General features: G+C 46.5%; 1 protein-coding gene and 1 long non-coding RNA gene across 7 annotated transcripts in view; both read right to left on the minus strand.

Moving 5' to 3' along the window:
- Nucleotides 1–3,956: 3,956 nt before the first annotated feature.
- LOC309356988 overlaps nt 3,957–23,046 on the minus strand; it is a 62,817-nt gene continuing 43,727 nt past the window's right edge. The window contains exon 2 of the long non-coding RNA XR_014162995.1: nt 3,957–4,306. This is a non-coding gene — a long non-coding RNA (uncharacterized lncRNA). The remainder of the gene's footprint in view (nt 4,307–23,046) is intronic.
- TMC3 (transmembrane channel like 3) overlaps nt 3,957–23,046 on the minus strand; it is a 49,815-nt gene continuing 30,725 nt past the window's right edge. For all 6 annotated transcript variants that reach the window (XM_081888430.1, XM_081888429.1, XM_081888432.1 and 3 more), the window contains 15 exons: nt 22,514–22,661; nt 21,481–21,524; nt 21,194–21,341; nt 20,385–20,494; nt 18,657–18,735; nt 17,744–17,998; nt 17,195–17,323; nt 16,424–16,491; nt 15,792–15,920; nt 11,637–11,747; nt 10,886–11,011; nt 9,882–9,960; nt 9,634–9,676; nt 8,334–8,679; nt 3,957–6,055 (listed from right to left, as the gene is read on the minus strand). In XM_081888430.1, coding sequence (XP_081744556.1) covers nt 5,194–6,055; nt 8,334–8,679; nt 9,634–9,676; nt 9,882–9,960; nt 10,886–11,011; nt 11,637–11,747; nt 15,792–15,920; nt 16,424–16,491; nt 17,195–17,323; nt 17,744–17,998; nt 18,657–18,735; nt 20,385–20,494; nt 21,194–21,341; nt 21,481–21,524; nt 22,514–22,661 — 2,677 coding nt within the window. In that variant the 3' untranslated portion in view covers nt 3,957–5,193. The remainder of the gene's footprint in view (nt 6,056–8,333; nt 8,680–9,633; nt 9,677–9,881; nt 9,961–10,885; nt 11,012–11,636; nt 11,748–15,791; nt 15,921–16,423; nt 16,492–17,194; nt 17,324–17,743; nt 17,999–18,656; nt 18,736–20,384; nt 20,495–21,193; nt 21,342–21,480; nt 21,525–22,513; nt 22,662–23,046) is intronic.

Below are 23,046 nucleotides of genomic sequence, written 5' to 3' on the forward strand. Positions count from 1 at the left end.
GGGGCCGAGCCTCCGCGTGGAAGCGCCCCCGCTCTCCCCGGCTTGTCCCAGAGAGCGCCGCTTGCGCACGTGGGCGGATCAATGGCCCGGAGCGGAGCGGTGTTTCCCGTGTAACCGGAGGAGGAGGGAAGAGGTTTGTTGCGTGCCATCGCTTGCTGAATCGGGTGGGAGAGGGAGGGTGGCTGGCTGCCGGTCTCCCGCTGCCCCCTTTTAAAGGAGAAGGCGGCGCATACCTTTCATCTATCCATGAGGAAATTAAAGCAGCACGCAACAACCTTAGCTCCCCTCCGTCAATGGGTTGCCGAGGTAAAATTTCAGATATAAGGGGCACTTCGCCAAGGGAGTGTCCTATATATGGGAACACCCAGTACACTTTAATTGAAGCGGGAATAAAAGTTGGTACTATAAAATTAGAGGCCGTGCGCCCAGGAACCTTTCACAATTCAATTTCCAGTCGCATTACTGGCAGAGTTCCAGTAACAAGAACAATCAGCAAAGCATCGGGTAGCAACTTAAAGGGTAAGCAAGACATTACTGTAGTATGTATGAGCTTTTGTAGGATACAGGCAACTCTGCAAAATGCATGAAGCGTTTATTCTCAGCTGGCACTTATGCAGGTAAGAAAAGAAAAGAAAAAAGGGGAGGGTGCTCCACGTGTTTGAAATAAGATATATTTCAGCCCCCATGTGTTTTTTTGAAACAAATCCTTCCTTGGGCTAAAAACGTGAAGGATTTATTCCAAAATAAGCCAGGCCTGGAATAAATCTTATTTCAAGCACCTGATGTTTTTCCTCTTTCTACCTCTGCTAGTAGTGTGTTCTCCATTTTTAAAAAAAGTTATACTGAAGTAGCCAATGTGGTATCCTATTTTTGATGGTGGACCACAACTCCCATTATCCCATGGGTGGGTTCAGGGGGCAGCTGCCCCCCCAATCAAGTAAATAAAAGAACTTAGCTAACTGACCAATTGAGTCACAGATAGCTCATTTCTGCCCCCCCAACAAAAGGCCTCCCCCCCACAACATAAATTCTGCATCTTCCCTGACCATTGGTCATGCTGACTAAGTCTGCTGGGTGTTGCAGTCCAGCAATCCCTGTGCTCTATAGATAGGAAGCTGCCCACAGTTTGTCCCATCTGGTTCAGTACTGTCTACTGGGACTGGCAGTGGCCTCTCCAAATGTTTAGGCTTTGCCATCACTTGATCCTGGAGAAGCCAGGGACTGAACCCAGGGCCTTCTGCATGATGATCATGACAACTGAGCTGCAGATGGGACAGGAAAGGGTGTGAAAGTATTACTGAAAAATAAGACCCGAAGACCCAACTGCAGGAGAGAGATGTGCCACAGCCATGTCCAATTTGTTTCCACTAATCCTCCTGAGAGTCCAGTTTCATCAGCTGTAACAGAATGGCAATTGTGTGGACAGGCGGAGTCCCCCCAACCCCAGGCGACCCCCGAGCGGAACAATGACTCAAGACAACGTGCTATGGGGTTAAAATTGGCCACAACTTTATTAAGTTTCAGATGTAGGGAGAGCTTGGCTCAGGCATTGGGCGTTTATCCTTCCCAGTCCCCAGACGGGGATCTGGGAGACATCAGGGTTATCCAGAATGTGTGGGGATCGGGCTGGCTCTGGAGAACATATGTTCAAGCAGAGAGCCCACCCCCCATTTTGCCACTGTTGGAGGGGAGAGCAATGACAACCTCTCGGTGTATGGCCAATGCCACCCCTCAAGACCCCTTTAACGGGAACCCTGGTGTCACCACCGCAAGGGGGGCGTGGGTCACCGCTTCACCACCACCCCATTTAGGGAAGATAGACTAAAGGATTCCACTCAAGGACTGAAACTGCCAAAGTTGTGACGTTTTGCTACGGGAAAGGCAAAACCTGCCAAAGCAGGAAAATTCCTTTCTGGCCCTTCAACAGCGACTCTGACGTAGCAGCGCCTGTGTACCTGTGGAGAAGAGGTTACTCTGCAAAAGAAGACTTAACTGAGGGAGGGCAGGGTGGGAGAAGCTCTGGAGCCAACTTCGCAGGTAAGATTCACCTTCTGTTGTGTGGGCAGGGCAGTCCCTCCCCTTACCTGGCCGATCCCCTGGCAATGCCTCTCCAGGTAGGAATGGGCGATTGGCTGAGGTAGGCGGAGACCTCCAGGTATCCAGCCTGGGGAGGATGAAGCCAGGCTGAACTAGCAGGGGCGCACTGGGATTTGGGGGTCTGCACACGACCATGCAAAAGGCACCCCCCCCCATTTGATGTGGGGAGCGGTCATTGCTAGCACGCAATGGCATATCTTGCCTGTTGCAAAGGGACGCTTCCAATCTGTGGAGCTGGAATTCATGTGTAATTTGACACTATCAGATTTGGGCTCAACAGAGACTGGGTGTGGCTAGCTCACTGTAGAAAGTAAATGTGCCCTCTGTTCGTGCCTGCTACAAATCTTGCTTTGCCAGCTCATTACCAGCTGGGAGAGGGTTACGCCCACTCCGGTTGAACCTTTTACACTTTCGACTGGATCTTGTTTTCACTTATGCCCTATTTAACACGCCTCTCTCTTTCATTGCCAGTCTTCTCATATAGCAAGAAGCCTCGCCCTCCCCACTTCCTGGCATCTGCAGATATGGCTGGGGAAGGCAACTGTCTGAAACCCCAAAGAGCCACTGCCAGTTGCTGTAGACCAGGGTTTCCCAAACCTGGGTCTCCAGCTGCCTTGGGACTACAGTTCCCATCATCCCTGACCACTGGTCCTGCTACCTAGGGATGATGGGAGTTGCAGTCCAAAAGCAGCTGGAGACACAAGTTTGGGAAACCCTGCTCTTGACAATACCAAGCTAAATCACTAATCTTCAGCCTTTTCAGACTCAAGGCCCATCATTTCCATGATATATCTGTATGTTGGTAGTGCTGCCATGGTGGCCCAGCTTAGACGAGGTTGTGGCCCGGTACTGCATTCTCCTGGTCTCCAGCTGAAGACCAGTGAGGCAGATGAACTGAAGGTTTGGTTTGGTTTAAGCAGATTGCGAATGCAAAATGGGGAAGGGTCAGAGTTCTAAAGCTATTGGGAGGAAAGATGGACTATAATAATTTGCACAGTGGTACCTTGGTTCTCAAATGCCTTGGTACTCAAACGACTTGGAACCCAAACACTGCAAACCCGGAAGTAACTTTTTTCAGAAGCTGAATGTACACCGTTTTGAGTGCTACACTTCCGTTTTTAATGCCACACTTCCACTTGTCTGTTTTTGCTCTTTATTTTGCATTTTTCTTTTTGTGGCTCTTTTTTTGTTTTTCTGACTGTGTGGGACCCAGTTCAGCTACTGGTTGATTGATTGTGTGTGTGACTGCAGTACATTATTTATTGCTTTCATTTTATGGATCAATGGTCTTGTTAGATAGTAAAATTCATGTTAAATTGCTTTTTTATGGGTTGTTTTTAAAAGTCTGGAACAGATTAATCTGTTTGGCATTACTTTCTATGGTAAAGCGCACCTTGGTTTTGGAACGCTTTGGTTTTGGAAGAGACTTCCGGAACAGATTAAGTCTGAGAACAAGGTACCACTGTAGTTTCCAAGGTGCCATCAGACTTTTTGCTTCACTACAAAGTTACCCTTGCGGAGTACGTCACTAATAAAATAAGGAGGCAGGGTTTACAGACCAATCTTGCAATCCGTTTTTGCCTCCACCTTCCATAAAATGTGGAAGAACCAGTTTTGCTGCTACTGTGTGTAAACATATGAGTCCAGCCTCTCACCTCCTCTGTGTTAGGGTCAGCCCAATATATTTTGCTGTGTCAGTGAGATTTGTCCTCACCTCTTAGAACAATTAAACTTTAAACTGATTTATAATATTGCAGCCTTAGTCATTATATTGGAAACGGGCACCATGCAAAACTGAAGCAAAGCAGATACTAAACACTGATGTTAAGAAGGGAGTTGACCAGACGTGAGTTTTCAACTATGTTCAACTACTGCTTTTAATATTTTATTTAATGCCAGTGATGAGCACTGTATTGTACAAAGTGCACTGTTGATCTGGAGGCAGAACAGACAATGAGGTGCTAAGTAGGTTTGCAATCTGAAAGTGGTTGTCATACAAACTCGGAGCAAGGAGGAGCCAATCCGAGTGATTTTATACAGCCAGGTGGAACCCTATTGGGCTACCCGTGTCATGTGGCAACTGCTGAACTGGAAGATGTAGTACCATCCTCCAGCCATAGGTGGTACCCAAGCATAACAGAGAGCAACACAGCAGCGCCACCTTCTGGCAATGATGCAGAATACAATACTTCATGTGTTCTTATACACACTTAACCTAGTAATATGTCCTTTTGAATGCATTGTGGCTTACTTGTGAGTATACTACACTAAGATTCATGAGAGGGTGGAATAAGCTTCACACAATGGTTTCTGTACATTTCTTTTGAGTGCTTTTAAATGCCTTTCTCTACCGCTGCAATATCATTTCACAGTAACAGTTCAGCCACGAATGATTGAATATAGAGAATCTTGCTCAGTATAAGGACTGATTGGTATCTGCTCCAAGCACAATGCAATTGCCTCTTTGCTTCAAAAATTTTTTTAAAGCAGGGATGTGTACCATGTGGCACTCTGGGTATGGCTGGACCCCAGCTGCTATCAGCCCCAACCAGCACGGCCAGTTGGGTTGATAGGAGCTGTAATTCACCAAGCCTGGAAAGTGGATCTCAGCTTGCCTGCCTATTTGGCCAATGGCAGGTGGGCTGCGGCACCACCCTGGGGCAGATCAGACTCTGGTCCACCCCATGGATTTTTAATCCCGTGGCCTACCCTACCCTTTGTCCAGTTTTGAAAAACCTTTCCTGCAGGGGGGAGACACAGAGTACAGTGGTACCTCAGTTTCCGGACATCTCCATTGCCAAATGTTTTGGTTTTCGAAAGCCAAATACCCGGAAGTAAATGCTTCCATTTTCTAATGCACCTCAGAAGTCGAACGGCTTCCGCTGTATGTCTCTGTTGTTTTTCACAATTTTCTCTATTGAACTGGGAGACCGCCCTTTGTGCCTCGGTTTTCGAAGGTTACAGAAGTCGAACGGTCTTCCGGAACGGATTACTTTCGAAAACCGAGGGACCACTGCATTTTCTTTTCTGAAAGGTTGTAGGCCAAATAAGTTTAGGAACCTCTGCTCTCGAATGCAGCAGCCTCGTCCTTCCCCACTAAACATTTGAGCAGATCAGTTCGTTAGCCTCGGCCATGTTCAAGTCGGCACCAGTCTTGGATTTCTTCCTGGTTAACGTTGCTCCAGGTTTCAGGTACTTGTCTTTGCTGTGGATGACTTGGATGTATTGGTCGTTGCTGCTAGTTGGCTGGTCACTGCTCGACTCGACAGAGATGGAGTCAGACTCCGTCGGGGACGCCTCGGGCTTGTGTTTGGATTTCGGCTTCGGGTGCTGCTCCGGGTAGCGCGGGTCCAGCTCAATGTTCTTCAGGTGAATCTTCCGGTGGGCGTGAGGGGGCCTGCCAAACGTGAGCCCAAAGCCATCCTCCCAAGATTTGTAGTGCATCTTCGCCAGCGCCTTGCTACTAAGGATCTGGCTGTCAGCACACTCCCCAATGTAGAAGCGGGGGGCTGCTCGGAGATCGGAGAGCGACCGTGGGCGGTGGGATCTATTGGCCAGAGCTCTCCTCAACTCCTCTTCTTCCTCCTCTTCGCTGAAATGAGGGGAGTAGGCCCTGTGTGGCGTCCGAACCATGTACCTCCGGATGTTTCTCGGATACAGCTCCACGATGTCCCCCGACTCGTCCATTCGGAAATTCCTCGGCAGCCGCGTGGTGGAGCGGAGGAGCTTTTTCCGGGGTTCGTGCTCGTTGACAAGGAAGTACCTGGCCGTGTGAGACCTGCGGCCCACAAAAGCAGGGGTGCCGCCAGCGCCGCGAGCCTCGGGGTTGGCTTGTCGGAGGCTCTTCCTGAACAGAGGTTCTGAGTGAACATCTTCTAGGCGCTTCTTGTACTTCACAGGGGTGTAAGCCTTGGCTTTGCAGAGGTCGCTTGCACTGCCATGGGCAGCACTTGGGTATCTACAGAGAAAGAGAGAAAGTGTGTGTGAAAGAAGGCAGATTAATTTAGGGCTTATCCACACTTCCACTTCTCCTCCTGCTTTCCTCCCTGGGGAAAACAGCTCTTTAGCGCTCAATTGGGGCCAACTATTTGGGTTTTGCCTGGATTGCCATTTGTTCGGTCTATCTAAAAAACAGATTTTCCCTTGGAAATGAGCAATAACTCCTGTCAGACAGGATTGATGGGGGTCAAAGATTTGAATAAGATGTAAAAACATGTTTAATTACTGTTGAAAATGATATGTTAAAAAAACTAATAAAATTATATATATATATTAAAAAAAGGAAATGAGCGATAACTGCTCAGAACCATGCTTTCTAGGCATAGCACAAGCGGAAGTGTGGATTATGATTATTTATTGAATTTATATACTGACCGGTTCACAGAACAAAATCAAAATATAAAACCACAAAATATATAATCAAAATAAAAACAACAACCCAATAACGCCCCCCCTCCCAACCACATTTTAAAAGGGCATAGGATGTCAAACAGCTCAACCAAAGGCCTGGTTAAAAAGGAATGTTTTTGCCTGGCGCCTAAAGGTGTATAATGAAGGCGCCCGGCGAACTTCCCTGGGGAGAGCATTCCACAGATGGGGGGCCACATCAGAGAAGGCCTGTTCTCATGTTAGTTCTCGTCCTTCGTCTACACCAGTTTGTTATCAAATGGGTGGCCTTCCGCATGATCGTCAGTAATGGCCAACTATCTTCCTGAAAGAGACATTGCCAAATGCTACCAGCTTTGAGGGTTTTTGCCTACCTAGTAGCAATCATCACAACTTTTGTGAGGTTAGGCATTGGGTAAGCCTTTGTTTGGTTGGAGGGGAGGTTGTTGCCTTCGCCTGCCCCTCCTCAGTAAAGATATCCTGCTAAGGGGATCTGGGGTGTGAATATTATCCAAAGCCTGGGAATGGGCTAGGGCCATGTCACAGCTCCTATGGGGACCCCATGGGGTGCCACTATCTGACGTAATTATAAGTCACCCCCCTATCAGTAGTTTACCCTTCCGTGGACTCCCTGTAGATGGGCAGGAGTCAAGATATAGCCTGGCTACACTACCAAACTGCTCACATCTGTAACCAATAAAGTTGTGGCCTATTTGAACCCATAAACCAAATATTCCGTGTCATTGTGATTTATTGTTCTCCTGGGAACTTTGGGGCTTGGGTGCCTTGGCATGCAGTCTTATGGTTTGGTTTCCAATCTCAGCAACTAGGCCAGTTCTAGCTGGCTCCTCATACTCTGAGGAATAGGCCTCATATTGGTTTAGAGAGGAAAAAGACTTAGGTCTACTCATTGTTGTTTGGTTTGCAAGTTAAGCCTCCAAAACAATCCAAGGCGAGCTTCAAATAATTCTTCCTATCTCTGTTGGTTATCTCCCGCTTGGACTACTGCAATGCGCTCTATGTGGGGCTACCTTTGAAGGTGACCCAGAAACTACAACTAATCCAGAATGCAGCAGCTAGACTGGTGACTGGGAGTGGCCGCCAAGACCACATAACACCAGTCTTAAAAGACCTACATTGGCTTCCAGTACGTTTCTGAGCACAATTCAAAGTGTTGGTGCTGACCTTTAAAGCCCTAAACAGCCTTGGCCCAGTATACCTGAAGGAGCGTCTCCACCCCCATCGTTCTACCCGGACACTGAGGTCCAGCACTGAGGGCCTTCTGGCAGTTCCCTCATTGTGAGAAGCAAAGCTACAGGGAACCAGGCAGAGGGCCTTCTCGGTAGTGGCACCCGCCCTGTGGAATGCCCTCCCACCAAATGGCAAAGAAAAACAACAACTACCAGACTTTTAAAAGACATCTGAAGGCAGCCCTGTTTAGGGAAGCTTTTAATGTTTGATGTATTATGGTATTTTAATATTTTTTTGGAAGCCGCCCAGAGTGGCTGGGGAAATCCGGCCAGATGGGCAGGGTATAAATAAATTATTATTATTATTGTTATTATTATTATTATTATTATTATTATTATTATTATTAATCCACCTCCTCTGCCACAGGCAGCTTGCCTCTGGGTTTCAGTTTTTGAGATTTACTAGTGGGAAGAATGCTGTTGCATCCATGTGGGTCTCCCACAGGCATTTGGTGGCCACTGTGAGAACAGGATGCTGGACTACCTAGTCGCCCAGCAGGGCTCTTCTTATGGTCTGCAATAACGTAACATGAACAAAACAACTGAAGCTGCTTCTTGTGGGCCTCCATTTACTTACAGAGCTCAAGAGGAGGGTTTTACCTGTTGGCAATGGGTTCAGCTCTCGGCTTTGGTACACTGGGCAGCGATGGCGTTGGAGTGACAGGTGTCGGAGCTATAGGCACTGGGGATGCTATGGGCAAAGGAGCCGCTATAGGCGCTGGGGCCACAGGAGGAGCATTTGCCGGCGGTGGGCTGACTGGCTTGGCTACTTCAGGCTGTGCTACAGACTGGGAGATGGTTTGTATTCTCCTGCCTTTGGGCGACTCAAAGTTCACCACACTGCCGTTCTTCCTCGGCGTTGAGCACCGGGCTGAGGACTCCTGGCTGATGATGTCACTCTCCTGCTCTGGCCTTATGTCGTTTCCTTCTGTAGTCTGTATTCTGGCTAAAGATGCGGATTAAATCAAGAACACGGTTATAGCCTCTTTATTCATCAACTAAGACATTTGTTTTCACAACTGCAGACCCTCCAAGTGTCCCTATTTTCCAGGGACAGTTGCAGATTTACAGAAGCTGTCCTAGTTTCTGGTTTGGTCCCAGAATGTCCTGCTTTTCCTTAAAGGTAAAGGGACCCCTGAGCATTAGGTCCAGTCGTGACCGACTATGGGGTTGCGGTGCTCATCTCACTTTATTGGCCAAGGGAGCCTGTGTACAGCTTCCGGGTTATGTGGCCAGCATAACTAAGCCGCTTCTGGCGAACCAGAGCAGCGCACGGAAACACCGTTTACCTTCCCGCCAGAGCAGTACCTATTTATCTACTTGCACTTTGCCGTGCTTTCGAACTGCTAGGTTGGCAGGAGCAGGGACCAAGCAATGGGAGCTCACCCCGTCGCGGGGATTCGAACCGCCAACCCTCTGATCAGCAAGCCCTAGGCTCAGTGGTTTAACCCACAGCGCCACCCGCGTCCCCCTGCTTTTCCTTAGGACGTTCCTATTTTTATTGAAACAATGTTGGAGCCCTGAGCCAAGGAGATAACTAACTAACTAACTATATAATCTTTAGAAGACATCTGAAGGTAGCCCTGTATAGGGAAGTTGTTTAATGTTTTATTATGCTTTTATATATGTCGGAAGCTTCCCAGCGTGCTCTAATTTAGCAAACAAAGCTAAAAACTTTGAAACTGTCAAGCCCGTCTAATATTGTATTTGCAGTTGCCATCCATTCATTGTTAGTCACAAGCTCATGAAACAAACACTGACATAGATGTGACATGATTTCCTAATGGTTTTGGTGGAAGTAGTTGCTGTAATAGATGGTCTTTGCTCCCAAAGAGCATTCATTCAAATACAGCTAAGTGTTTCTTAGGTTCCTGTTTGTGGATTTAGCATTTCTTCTCACCTGCTGCCATTTGGACCACTTTTTTCTTGTCTTCAGTTCTTTCCTAGAATGCACACAAAACACTTGGGATGACTTAACAGGATCTGTCAATAACAGAAGCACCCAGTGCAAATTGCTAATGCACAATAAATATTACAGTTCCTCTTCCAGTCCTCGCCCACCCAATATTTTGGTGCTGAGTCCTTTATGAAATGCCCCTAAACATGTGAAATAAGAGCTTTTAAAAATTAAAAGATATAAGTACTTACATTCTGGATCTGCATCCTCAGTTGATTGTTAGTGAATTTTAGTGACCTAGCAATACTCTGCAGATAATAAATTAGCATGCTGGAAAAGAGAAACATAGGGTCATCACTGAACCACATTGCTCTGGTGCAGGGACAGGAATTGGATTATAACTGCAAACCATTCATTTCCATGAAGATCAGTGAATGTTGTGTAAAGGTCTAACCTGGCAGAGTTGCTGAAACTAAGCAGGTGTGGACCTGATCAATAAGCTGATCAATACACTGAAATGGGAGACCACTTACATAAGAGCAGGTTAGAAGTATACCATATACTCCAATCCAAAATGCACAACCTTCCATTATCTTATCAATAAGACTTAAATACACATTAAACTCCTGATCCAGACCCCTGTGTGAACTATGATGCACACGATTCATTCTTCCCATTCATTTCAATGGAGAACTTTGTGTACAGTTTCCTTTCCAAGCCACCTTCAATTGAAGTGTTCAGCTGAAGTGGACAGGGTGGCCTTATTGTATGTGTTACCCCGTGGACCTCCCAGACACCTGAGGACAACATACATGCACACATGTATGGCTTCAAACCAGAAACAGCTTGTCACGCTAAAAACCCCATTGAAATTAGCAGAATGAAAATAAGTCAGAGCTCACTTGTCCTACTGAGCTCAGTGGGACGTAGACCCAAATCCAGACATGTTGTGTGCATGTTTGTGTGTGTGTGTTTATAAATAGGAAGCCTGGAAACTCCTCCCCATTAAACATAAAAATAAAATCTGGAAAGACAGCATGTCAGAAAGAAAGCTTCAGGTCTAAAGTGTTTCTTTATATGCTACTTTTTCTATGCCTGGGGAGATTTTGTCATGGGAGAGCATATTCCACCATGGTGTCAGTCATCATTCTAAAATGATACAGTCCGCAGAAGGGTCAAAGGATGTTCTGAACATGTAGGTCAACAGCAGCTGTAATGTTGGCAGTGAAATCGATAAAGAGGTTTATAGACTTACAAGAGAAGCAATAAAGCCGGGAGGACAACTACAGGGCTGCTCACATAAATCATCATCTTGTGGAACCAGACAGGAAAGTCAGCTTGAATGGTTTCGGACACAATGTCATATATTTTTTCTTGTCCGCTAGGGTGAAAAACATTCAGTTGCTCTCTCGGGAGAAAAAAAATAATAATCCCCAACATCTTAAGACACTTCATAGTTGTCTTCTGGCAACAGGCATATTATTGATTGCATTCTTATCCCACCTTTTTCTCCAAGGAGCTCGAAGTGATGTACAGTGTTACCTCGGGTTAAGAACTTAATTCGTTCTGGAGGTCCGTTCTTAACCTGAAACTGTTCTTAACCTGAGGTACTATTTCTGGGTTAGCGGAGTCTGTAACCTGAAGTGTCTGTAACCCAAGGTACCACTGTACATGGTCCTGCCCTTCCACATTTAATCCCTGCAACAATCCTGTGAGGTAGGGTAGGCAGAGAAGCAGTGACTAGCCCTAGGCCACCCAGTAAGCTTCACAGCCATAACTGGAAATTTTGTGTGGGCATCTAGGCCTGCGTTTGTTGGGGAAGTGGGGAAAGGACTGGGAGAAAAGGATGGAGACGAGCATATCTGAGTTTTGTCTTTCCGAACTACGTCAGATTCCTGTGCTGAGCAAGGGTGCATGGGCTAGATGACGTCTAAATGATTGTCTCACTGTAGGATTCTCACACAACACAACAAACCCCAAATAAAGCCTCACTAGCATCAACTCACCTAAACGGCCCACAGGTGAGGGATGGCTTGTAGCGGGCAATAGCAAATATGGTTGGAAGCATACACAAAAACAGCATGAAGAGCAGCATAGCCAGGTAGAAGTTATTAGATCTACAAGGAAAGAAATAGTTAATACCCAGTTCCACAGCATAATGGGTTCTAGCAACACCCTAAGACTTTTGCTAGGGGAATCCTTCCTAGAGTAGGATTTCCCACCTCCCTGGGCATCTTACGCATCAAACTTGAATCCTTGACCCCAAAGTCTTCCTTCCACTGTATCCCATAGCTAGGAAGGAAGATATATGGCATTACCCCACCTTGGAAGTTCCTGTTTTGGTTATTGGGGGGATATAACCAAGGTCTAGAGGGATGTGGGTGGCGCTGTGGGTTAAACCACAGAGCCTAGGGCTTGCCGATCAGAAGATTGGCGGTTCGGATCCCCGTGATGGGGTGAGCTCCCGTTGCTTGGTCCCTACTCCTGCCAACCTAGCAGTTCGAAAGCACGTCAAAGTGCAAGTAGATAAATAGGTACCACTCTGGCGGGAAGGTAAACGGCGTTTCCGTGCACTGCTCTGGTTCGCCAGAAGCGGCTTGTTCATGCTGGCCACATGACCCAGAAGCTGTATGCCAGCTCCCTCGGCCAATAAAGCGAGATGAGCACTGCAACCCCAAAGTCGGTCACAACTGGACCTAATGGTCAGGGGTCCCTTTACCTTTACCTTAACCAAGGTCTAACCTGCAAAAAAGTCATTTATTGGGTTGCACCAGAATGCCTCTTGATGCCCACACTGAAGGTTGCAAGCGAGATTTCTGCGGCCTTCCTTCTGAAGTTCCACAATGCCTGTCATTTTTAACAGCTGTTGGATGCTTACATTTGATTTGTACTACTCTTGTTATCCTGAACGTTGCTGGGTCCTATAAAATCAAAGCGCAAGGGAGTAGAAGCTGGCAGGCAGTGCCACCTCCGGGAGTAAGAAGGTAGGTAGGTAGTTAGTTTGGAGCTGGCTGAGGGCAGACTAAGGTTGGAAGGGCAGTTCCTCCTTCGTTCCTTTCTTGTCCTGTTATACACACAAACATTCCAAGGTGTCCCTTACAGCCATTGCGTGGCTGTCACCAAAATCAGCAGCCTGCTATCTCTTCTTTTGAGGGACATGGGTGGTGCTGTGGGTTAAACCACAGAGCCTAAGACTTGCCGATTAGAAGGTTGGCGGTTCGAATCCCCGCAACGGGGTGAGCTCCCATTGCTTGGTCCCTGCTCCTGCCAACCTAGCAGTTCGAAAGCACCTCAAAGTGCAAGTAGATAAATAGGTACTGCTCCGGCGGGAAGGTAAACGGTGTTTCCGTGTGCTGCTCTGGTTTGCCAGAAGCGGCTTAATCCTGCTGGCCACATGACCCAGAAGCTCCCTTGGCCAATAAAGCGAGATGAGCACCGCAACCCCAGAGTCGGTCACGACTGGACCTAATGGTCAGGGGTCCCTTTACCTTTTATCTCTTCTTTACACCCCTCCCCGTAATATTTAATAAAGCATAGCAAGTCACATGGTGGCAGAATCCAAGGAAGAGAAGAAGGAAGGTGTTCACAGTATATGACATCACAGGTTTTGCTTTATTAAATACTACTGGCCGAGATAGGAGCAGGATGGCTGCCATTTCTGGTGGTTAACCGCACAGTTGGTGGTGTTGTGCTGTTGTGCCCTCACTGCCCAGTTGTTATCTGTGCCTTTGGTCTGCCCTCACCGACCAATTGTCATCCCTCTGACCTATTCTATACTTCTTGGTCCAGCTTGGCTTTTGGCATTCACCCTGAGCTGCCCAGCTCCAATCTTTGGCCCACGGCTCCATCTCTCACCGAGGTCCCATGTGATCCCAGTGCAATACAGTCACTTAGAAAATGAACTTCAAACAATTCAATTAACAAAGTGCCATCAAGCTATAGCCTTTCTCTCCCCCTTGCTGGCTTCGAATCAATGACCTGGAGGCGAAGAAGCTGCTTTGTGATCTATGAGAGCTGGGAGGGGGGAAACTTGTGAGCCAGCGGCGTAGCATGGGTTGTCAGCACCCGGGGCAAGGCAAGTAATTTGCGCCCCCTAACCCCATACCTGCCGCCACTGCCAGCTTCTTCTTGCTGCTGCCTGGGCTGGGGTATTTACGGTAAGGTAGCCACGGCGGCGGCGGCAGGTCCGTGTCAGGTGATCTGAGGAGAGTTGCCGCTGGGGCTGCCGTCCAAACGACGCCGCTTGCCCGGAGGAGGAGGAGGGCAGAGAGGCGAGGAAAATGCAACATGGCCCAGCTGCTGCAGCAGCGGGGCTGTGAGGAGGGGCTGCCTGGCATGCCCTCCACGGCCCTGACGCGCAGGGACTGTGGCGAGCGCTGAGAGCCGATACCTGCCGGACGCCTTCAGCCCGGACGTGCGCATAGCTTGTCAGTTCCGCGAGACATGGGGCTCTGCTACAGCCTGCGCCCGAGGCTCTTCGGCGACTCCGGAGGCGGCGAGCGCGCCCCCCCAGATGTTGCGCCCGGTGCGGCCGGCCCCCCTGCACCCCCCACGCTACACCACTGTTGTGAGCCTCCAGATGTCAGTGAGCTCCAGCTTCCTTCAACCATTGATGGGGGTCCCAGACCCTCTGGAGGGCTGCAACAGGTCCCCACCCCTCGTGGCACCATTGGTTCTAATAAACACACACCTTCCTTTAAGGCATTTGGAATGTTCTTGGGATCTACAGTGCCCTGCAAAACTCTGCTTCCAGAGGAAACTGAAGGATATATTAAATGGATGCTTGTCTTTGAGGCATCCTGCTAAGGTAGCAATTACATGCAGGGGAATGACCCGGGATGAGGATTGAAGCACCCACTCGGGATCCCCTGTGCCATGCTGGTAATAGTAGTAGTAGTAATAATAATAATAATAATAATAATAATAATAATAATAATAATAATAATAATAATAATAATTTATTTGTGCCCCGTCCATCTGGCTGGGTTTCCCCAGCCACTCTCGGCGGCTTCCAACAAAAGATTAAAAATACATTAAAACATCAGTCATTAAAAGCTGCCCTTAACAGGGCTGCCTTCAGATGTCTTCTAAAAGTCAGTTAGTTGTTTATTTCCTTGACATCTGATGGGAGAGTGTTCCAGAGGGCGGGCGCCACCACCAAAAAGGCCCTCTGCCTGGTTCCCTGTAACCTCACTTTTTGCAGGGAGGGAACTGCCAGAAGGCCCTTGGAGCTGGACCTCAGTGTCCGGGCTGAATGATGGGGTGGAGATGCTCCTTCCGGTATACTGGGCCAAGGCCGTTTGTCCTTTCTCCCAGATGCCTCTTCCCCGCTCGCCCCTCCACTGCCATGGAATGCCCATGCTGCTTTGCTGCATTTTCACCCTTCGGCATCTGAGAGGCAGGCATGACACACTCACCCCATTAGCTGCCCCTCACTGGCTGGCCTTATTTGCATCACTGCCACCCCCACCCCAAGCTGCCCCAGACTTCAGCCATGAAGTCTGCACCTAATGTTGCTACTGGCAATGAGAATTGAGACTGCAGTACACCGAGAGGGAGGTTAACTCTCTCCCCTCACCCCCAGCTCCTTGGTCCCTGTAAAAACCACACGCACAGCCTCCCCAGCTGTGTTTCTGGCATCAGGTCAGACCCACTAATGTCCTTTAGGAAAGAGGGAATATTCACAGTGAAGAGGCCACTGTTGATCTTACCTATATTTTGATGGTTTTAAAATGTCTACTTAAAAAAAAGTTTATTGAACGGTGTTTTGTTATAAATATTTTATACTATTTCATATAAACTGCTTAATTAAGCAGTCTATATGTTTTCTTACATACATAAATAAACAAACTAATTAAAGGTGAGCAATTGAAAATCCCGGACATGTGTTTCCACCAGCTTCAGCCCCCAGCGGTTGTCATTTTTTTTAAAAAAATTAAAAGCAAGACACACCCATTTGTTTAATATATACAAGCAGAAGTTACTGTTTTCCACCTCCCTAAACTGGTGTGAAGCCAATGAAGCCCTACTTAGAGGAGACCAATCAAAATTATTGGAACTAAGTTGATTATGTGCACATCAAGTTTAGTGGGTCTACACTGAATAGGAGTAGCACTGGATACAACACTATGGCCATCTTACTTACACACTGACTAACCTACCTTGATGCTCTGAAGACTTGCTGATGGGGGACATTGCAAGTTAGCACAGCCCAGCTCCGCAGGTACATGAGCCCTATCAGCTTGAGAACGTTGAACGCTGGGAGGCAGGGCGAAAAGAAGGCTCCCATCCTAGGAGAGAAAACAAGCATCGTCCCCCCAAGCAGTGATGAATTTGGGGGAGGAAGGCACGGAGGAGAGGGGAGATACAGGTAAGCAAGCTTGCCATTGGTCATCTCAGAGCAGGTGGGGTAACTGCGAGCTCTCTCAAGCCATGACCTTTTATTCCAGAATCAGTGGAGACAGACTACTTGTTTTTTCCTATGTAGTTCACACACAATCTAGATCTATCGCATAAAAAGTTATTTTGAATCGCTATGAGATTGTATTGAAATGTGTTAACTGTTTGGTGAATTTGTTTGTTTTCTGCCTTCTTTATATGCTGTTGCACTTTTGATATGATTAATAGTGACTGCAATCTTTGTTTAATTTTTAATGCCATTCTGAGCCACTTTGAGCTCAGTATTATTGTCAGAATGCAAATATTGAATAAAATTAAAATCAAATCAATTGCAATTACAACTTTAAAAAAAACAACACAACTCTCACAAAATTCCATATGTGTTCTCACTTACCATATCATCCCTTGATTGTAGACCAAATGCAGGACATTTTCTGCTATTTTGAATTCTCCATATTCTGGCTGCAAAGTAAACAAAAGTACAAGACTAGAAAGCCACTCTTTTTTCAGAGTAAATATTCATCTTTGGCACTCTTAATGTAATAATACCCCACAGCCTGTTGTCAATATAATTCTTTGCCCTAAAGAGAGCAGATCTGGGTGGAACACCAGGTGATGCTTACTGTAAAGATGGGGAATGTTGCATGGTGGCTAAATGAAACTATTGTTACCACTCACTTAGAAGAGCAGACTTTATAACCAATTAGCAAGTTAAAACAACGCTGCTTTGCCCCCCAGTTTAGATCTGCCCAATTTAGGAACCCCCAAAGAAAGAAGAACAAGATGGACAAGGTATAGAACATTAGGTTGGGTGGAGTCATGAAGAGTCGGACACAACTAAACAACAACAACAAAGGATGTGGAACAGCACCACCTATTGACTGGAGGTGTTATAATAATCACAGATACAATCGTCAGTAGTGGTAGGGAAACTATGGCCCTCCAGATGTTGTTGGACTGCAACTCACATCAGCTCCACCAGAGTGACTAATGGTCCAACAACATCTGCAGGGTCCTCAGATCCCCCGCCATTGTGTTACAGCAAAAGGGCTGGGCGATGCAATATAGGGATGTAGTAGTCAGCAGCTACCTCCATGTCTGTGTAATGTGCCCCCCGTTTTTACCTCCCCTTCTCCTTCTTTACTAATAGGAAAGATATACTCACAAATTTGCTTTCCAAATCCCAGCACCAACAGTCACTTAAGTATCGGACAAAAAGCCCACGGAAGAAGTCAATCAACAGGATGCTTGCCACGGTGAAGAGCATGTCAATAATCGACAGCTTCAGCATTTCCTGAAACAGGAAGGATGAAAAAATGTCACATTCCAAGGCAAGGAATGCTCTTCTGTCACTTCCATTGCTGCCAGGAACAGGGATAGATGGATCAAACTATTTCTATTCTGTGCTGATGTCACACACGCTTTAGTCATGGGTAGGAATGTCAGAGAATTCCAACAAATGCAGACACGGGAGTAGAAATTGCCTAACAAAGTTTGTCTGTCCCATGTTTGGAATGGAAATCAATCCAGTAAATACAATTGGCCCAGCAGCATTTTGAGGGAAACAGAATCCCCATCCCCGATCCAAAAGCTGACATATAAAAGGGCTCAACAGATCTCCACAGTGGAACCATTCATCAATCCTGCTGCCATCACAGCAGAGACTTTGTCATGGGTACCTGCCTGTCTAATCTCACATAAAGGTCAAACCTACTTGCCCAACATAGGTCTCCCAGCATTGATCTTGGTGGCTTTGAGTGTTGGATTCATAAGATGTTGTCTTGTTGGTCACCATGCTGATGGGTAGAGCGTAGCTTTGAGTGTGGTTGTCAACCAGAAGAAAGGTGCTGGTCCTCATAATGTGCATACTGGGAATGATTGTTGAAAAGTTGTCTTCTCTAATAAGTTTAGTAGCTGAGGTGGTTGTGGCAATCACTGTGGTGCTTCCGTTGTTGTGAACTTCAGATTCCTGAAATCATGGAGCAAAAGTCAAACTCATAAACTTAAGCTGTAAGAAGATGGTGCTTAAAATATCCTGGTTCCAGCCAGTTTGGAGATCTAGATCTTTTAGGACAGAGCTAGGGAACCTGTGGCCATCTCTCCGACTCTCATCAGTCAACAGCCAATGGTCAGGGACAATGGGAATATGGAGTACACCACATTTGGCGGGTGACAGGTTCTCTTCCAGCCCTTGTAACAGCCCTATAAGGTAAATCAGTGGGCACAGCATCTTACCAGCTGGGAGCAGTTCAGAGGAGAGCAACAAAGTGTGAGATAACCAGCCTCATATAGCCAGCATAAAAGGTAAAGGGACCCCTGACCGTTAGGTCCAGCCGCGGACGACTCTGGGGTTGCGGCGCTCATCTTGCTCTATAGGCCGAGGGAGCCAGCATGCTTAAGTCTAATTAATGCATGAAGGGATTAATGCCATAGAGTAAGCTGCCCTGTCTGTCGATCTCTTCTTTATGCACTTGGACCCTCTTAATACTTTTGAAATATTGTTTTTGCATTTTGACTTGTTATCCACCTTGAGTTCCTCAGAAAAACAGATGGAACATTAAAGGCCAAAAACATAAATAAAAAGCATAGAGCTTACATCCCAAAGATGGTCGAGATTTGCAACTTACAGCGATACTCATGCTGTCCACTTTGTCCAGAAGTGCAATGATCAAACTGTATAGATTTCCCAGATATAAGACAAGAACTCTGTCAAAACAGAAACAGAAACGTCAAGTGCAGAAAGCTACCATCAGTCACAGTGCTATATAATAATAATAATAATAATAATAATAATAATAATAATAATAATAATAATAATAATAATAATAATAATTTATTATTTATACCCCGCCCATCTGGCTGAGTTTCCCCAGCCACTCTGGGCGGCTCCCAATCAGTGTTAAAAACAGTACAGCATTACATGTTAAAAACTTCCCTGAACAGGGCTGCCTTAAGATGTTTTCTGAATGTCAGGTAATTCTTTATCTCTTTGACATCTGACATTGCTATATAGGAAACTGAATTATACTGAGTTAGACACTTGGATCTGTTCCAGCTTCTTCTTGCCTATACAGTGGTACCTCGGGTTAAGTACTTAATTCGTTCCGGAGGTCTGTCCTTAACCTGAAACAGTTCTTAACCTGAAGCACTACTTTGGCTAATGGGGCCTCCTGCTGCTGCCGCGCCGCTGGAGCATGATTTCTGTTCTCATCCTGAAGCAAAGTTCTTAACACGAGGTACTATTTCTGGGTTAGCGGAGTCTGTAACCTGAAGCGTATGTAACTGAAGCGTATGTAACCCGAGGTACCACTGTACACTGAGTGGCAGTGGCTTCCCAGGATATCAGACATGAGATATTTCCAGCCTTACCTGGAGATACCAGGGATTAAACCTGGTACCTTCTCCGTGCAAAATAGATGTTCTGCCACCCAACCACTGCCTCCACATTGTACCATACAGTAAGCCTGGGCAATGTATTGATACATCAACCAGGACCAGTCTGAGGACCAGATCGCGATGGCGTCTTTACCCGGTAGTATATCGTGGGTCGGGCTTGCCTGCCACTCAGCGCCTTTCCTTTCTTCTCCTTCCTCCCTGTACCAGGCGCTGGTGGCGGAGGGAGCAGTGGCAATTTCAGCCCAGCGCCTCACAGGGCCGGCGCCAGTGCTCCTTGCTCCTCCCTCCATGTGCCGGGCACTGGCGACAGAGGGAGCAGCAGCGGTTTCACCCTGGCATCTTTTGGGGCCAGGGGGCTTGATGCTCCTTCCTTTTCAGCATTGTGATGTGTCACTATATCGCGATGTTTAGCTGGTGATACACAGCCCTACCATACAGACAAAAATATGATACAGTGGTACCTCGCGTTAAGAACTTAATTCGTTCTGGAGGTCTGTTCTTAACCTGAGGTACCACTTTAGCTAATGGGGCCTGCCTCTGCCACCACGCGATTTCTGTTCTCATCCTGAGGCAAAGTTCTTAACCCGAGGTACTATTTCTGGGTTAGCGGAGTCTGTAACCTGAAGCGTCTATAACCTGAAGTGTATGTAACCCGAGGTACCACTGTACAGTGGTACCTCCGGTTGCGAACGGGATCCGTTCTGGAGGCCCATTCACAACATGAAAAGAGTGCAACCTGAAGTGCCGTATCTGCGCAGGTGCGCAGCGCGATTGGGCGCTTGTGCGCATGCATGAAGCGCGATTTAGCGCTTCTGCGCATGCGCGAGTGGTGAAACCCGGAAGTAACCCTTTCCAGTACTTCCGGGTCGCCGTGGGATGTAACCTGAAAGAACGTAACATGAAGCAAATGTAACATGAGGTACCACTGTATACAATTAGTCCAGCCCGCCTTTCTATACCTGGCAAGCTGAAAGCGTAGGGTTGTTCGAGGGTGGTACATCTCTAGTGCAGCAACCAATTCGAAGGCAGAAGGAGCGAGCATTGTGATGAGGGAGACAACGACACTTACCTGGAAAGAAGAGGGACACGTGTGATTTATAACAGGGGTCCCTGTGGAATTCTTTTTTTAAAAAAATAGTTTTTATTAAGGATTTCAACATAACAAATTATTAAAACATATCATCTTCCTTCCCCCCCTAATTTTTCCCTTCCCCCCTTCCCAAGAAGAACCTTCCCTCCCTCCCCCACAAGACTTCCCTCAGCTCCTCTCTCTGATTTTTCAACACATGTTGTTCTCTGCATATTGTAAAAATCTTTAAATTATCTATTATGACAACAATCAATAAATTTGAGTATGTTTATTCAAAACCTGCCAAGGAGTCCAATTCATTTGTTTTTTTAAATAAATTGTAAAAAGTTCCCATTCTTCTTTAAAGTCACAGTTGTCCTTGTCTCGCAGTTTGTACATCAGTTTTGCCAGGGGTCCTTGTGGAATCCAACCATTTGCTAAGCGGGATGCAGAATAACTTGATCCACACATCTCAGATTAATGTTCAGCTCAAACTGCTGCTCTCTCTTGGATTCCACACTTCTACATAAACTGTGGCTCAAAACCCGTATTCAAAATAATGTTTAAAAATGTGTATTTTGAGAGAAAATGTGTTTTTAAAAACCTGTATTTAAGTGTGGATAGCCCAGTAACAAAGGTCAATCTACGGTAATCGCCCCCATACTGCAGACGGAGACAAAGAGGATGTGCTTTTATTACCTCATTCTTTTCCCAGAGTGTTAGCTCCTTTTTCGTGCGCTCTAATTTCTGGGATCGATCCACTACGAAGTAAATGATGTAAATGCTTCCGGCGAGTGAGAGGAGAACAAGGATGTTGGCGATGATCCTTAAGCTTATGGTCACGGCCCTTTACACGAGGGTAGGACAAAGTATGGATATTGCTTCAGCAAGTCATTTTCATATTGTTTCAAAAGGACAGGAGGAAGACAATTCCACTTTTGCAGTCGTGGAACACAGGCTGGGAAATGATACGTATACATACATACATGTTTGTGCTTTTCTTCTTTTCCTGTTCTTCTAGTATGGCTTCCTGTGAAACACAAAAATAATAGCATGTAGCAGGGATGCCAACCTGAATAAAATATTGGGGGCGGGGCACGTAAGCCCCGCCCCACATAATCGATCACATGAAGCAGTGCACGCTTACCATTTAAATGGCAATGCCCATCAACTTTGGGGAGCAGCCCCCTCAAATATTTTATTGGGGGGCCAAGGGACCTTGGCCCCTAAGAGTTGGCTCCTATGGCATGTGGTGAGCTTTGTGGGACTTGCTTCTGAGGAGACATGCATAGGATTGCAGTGTTGAGTCAGCCCCCTTTTGGACTCTCCTGTCCCTCTCTAAGGCAGGCATAGGCAAACTCAACCCTCCAGATGTTTTGGGACTACAACTCCCATCATCCCTAGCTAACAGGACCAGTGGTCAGGGATGATGGGAATTGTAGTCCCAAAACATCTGGAGGGTTGAGTTTGCCTATGCCTGCTCTAAGGTGTTAGAGAACTGTTAGGGTGCAAGTCAAGCTTTTTAGGCGCCACAACCCCTTTTTGTTGTTTCTACTACCCCCAGTCAGAAAAGAGAGGCAGACCATTTGAATTCTTATAATAGGTTTTAGGAGTGACCATGTGCTGCTATTTCCATGTCCAGTTAGATTCTACTAGATGATTATTATTCTCTCTTTAGAAATGCAAGGCTTTATCATTTATTGGCAGGTCACAATGCCCTGTAGCTAGCAATCCATTAAAAAAAGAGCTCTTAATTCTTCTAAAGTCATCTATTTCCTTGGGGAAAAATAGAATCTTTGTTTTTTTCCACAGATCCCTTCGAGGTTCTGTCTGCTGTTTGCAGAAATGCATCTACAAACAATTACCACCGAACAGTGTTACTTTCAAACACTAACAAGAATTGGAGCATTAATGTATTGCATTTTTATTTTCTTTTTGCATTCGCTCCATAACACATTTGCCTCATGCACAAATATCACAGGCAAGCATCTCTTCCGGCTACAGAGACCAGTTGCTTACCCTGATGCTGTTAACTATGGCAGCTGATTTGCTCTCTGCAGCCTCAGGGTTGCCAATGAGATAATCCCAGGCACAGAAGACACGCCAACAAAACGTGTAATTTTCATCAGAAGCGCTTGCTAGGCTCATTCTTGAATTTTTAGCCATCCTGGATAAGAGCAGCAGAGACATCGCATAAATGTGAGTTGCTCAAAGGCTGGTTCATACATGCATCTGATCCCCAGTCACCAAATTCCTCTGTTGAATGTGCGAACTGACTCCACTCCAAAGCACAGTGTTTGAACAGGCACTGAATGATAGTAACGCCCCGACTGCAAATGGCTAAACGTTAATAATGTTAATACGAATCCTCCCATTGCAGGTACAAGAATTCCGGAGGCAAAAGAGTTAAAGATCTCCCATGCAGAGGCATAGGAAGGTCAGGAGGTACCCGGTGCAGAAAATTTCTTGTCACCCCCCCCCATTGATGCCTGCAAAAATGGTTTTACGTTATTTCCTATTTTCTTATGAAGGAATAATAACAAGTAATAATA

Source organism: Podarcis melisellensis, assembly GCF_964234715.1.
Source record: "Podarcis melisellensis genome assembly, chromosome: 14".
Lineage (NCBI taxonomy): Eukaryota > Metazoa > Chordata > Lepidosauria > Squamata > Lacertidae > Podarcis > Podarcis melisellensis.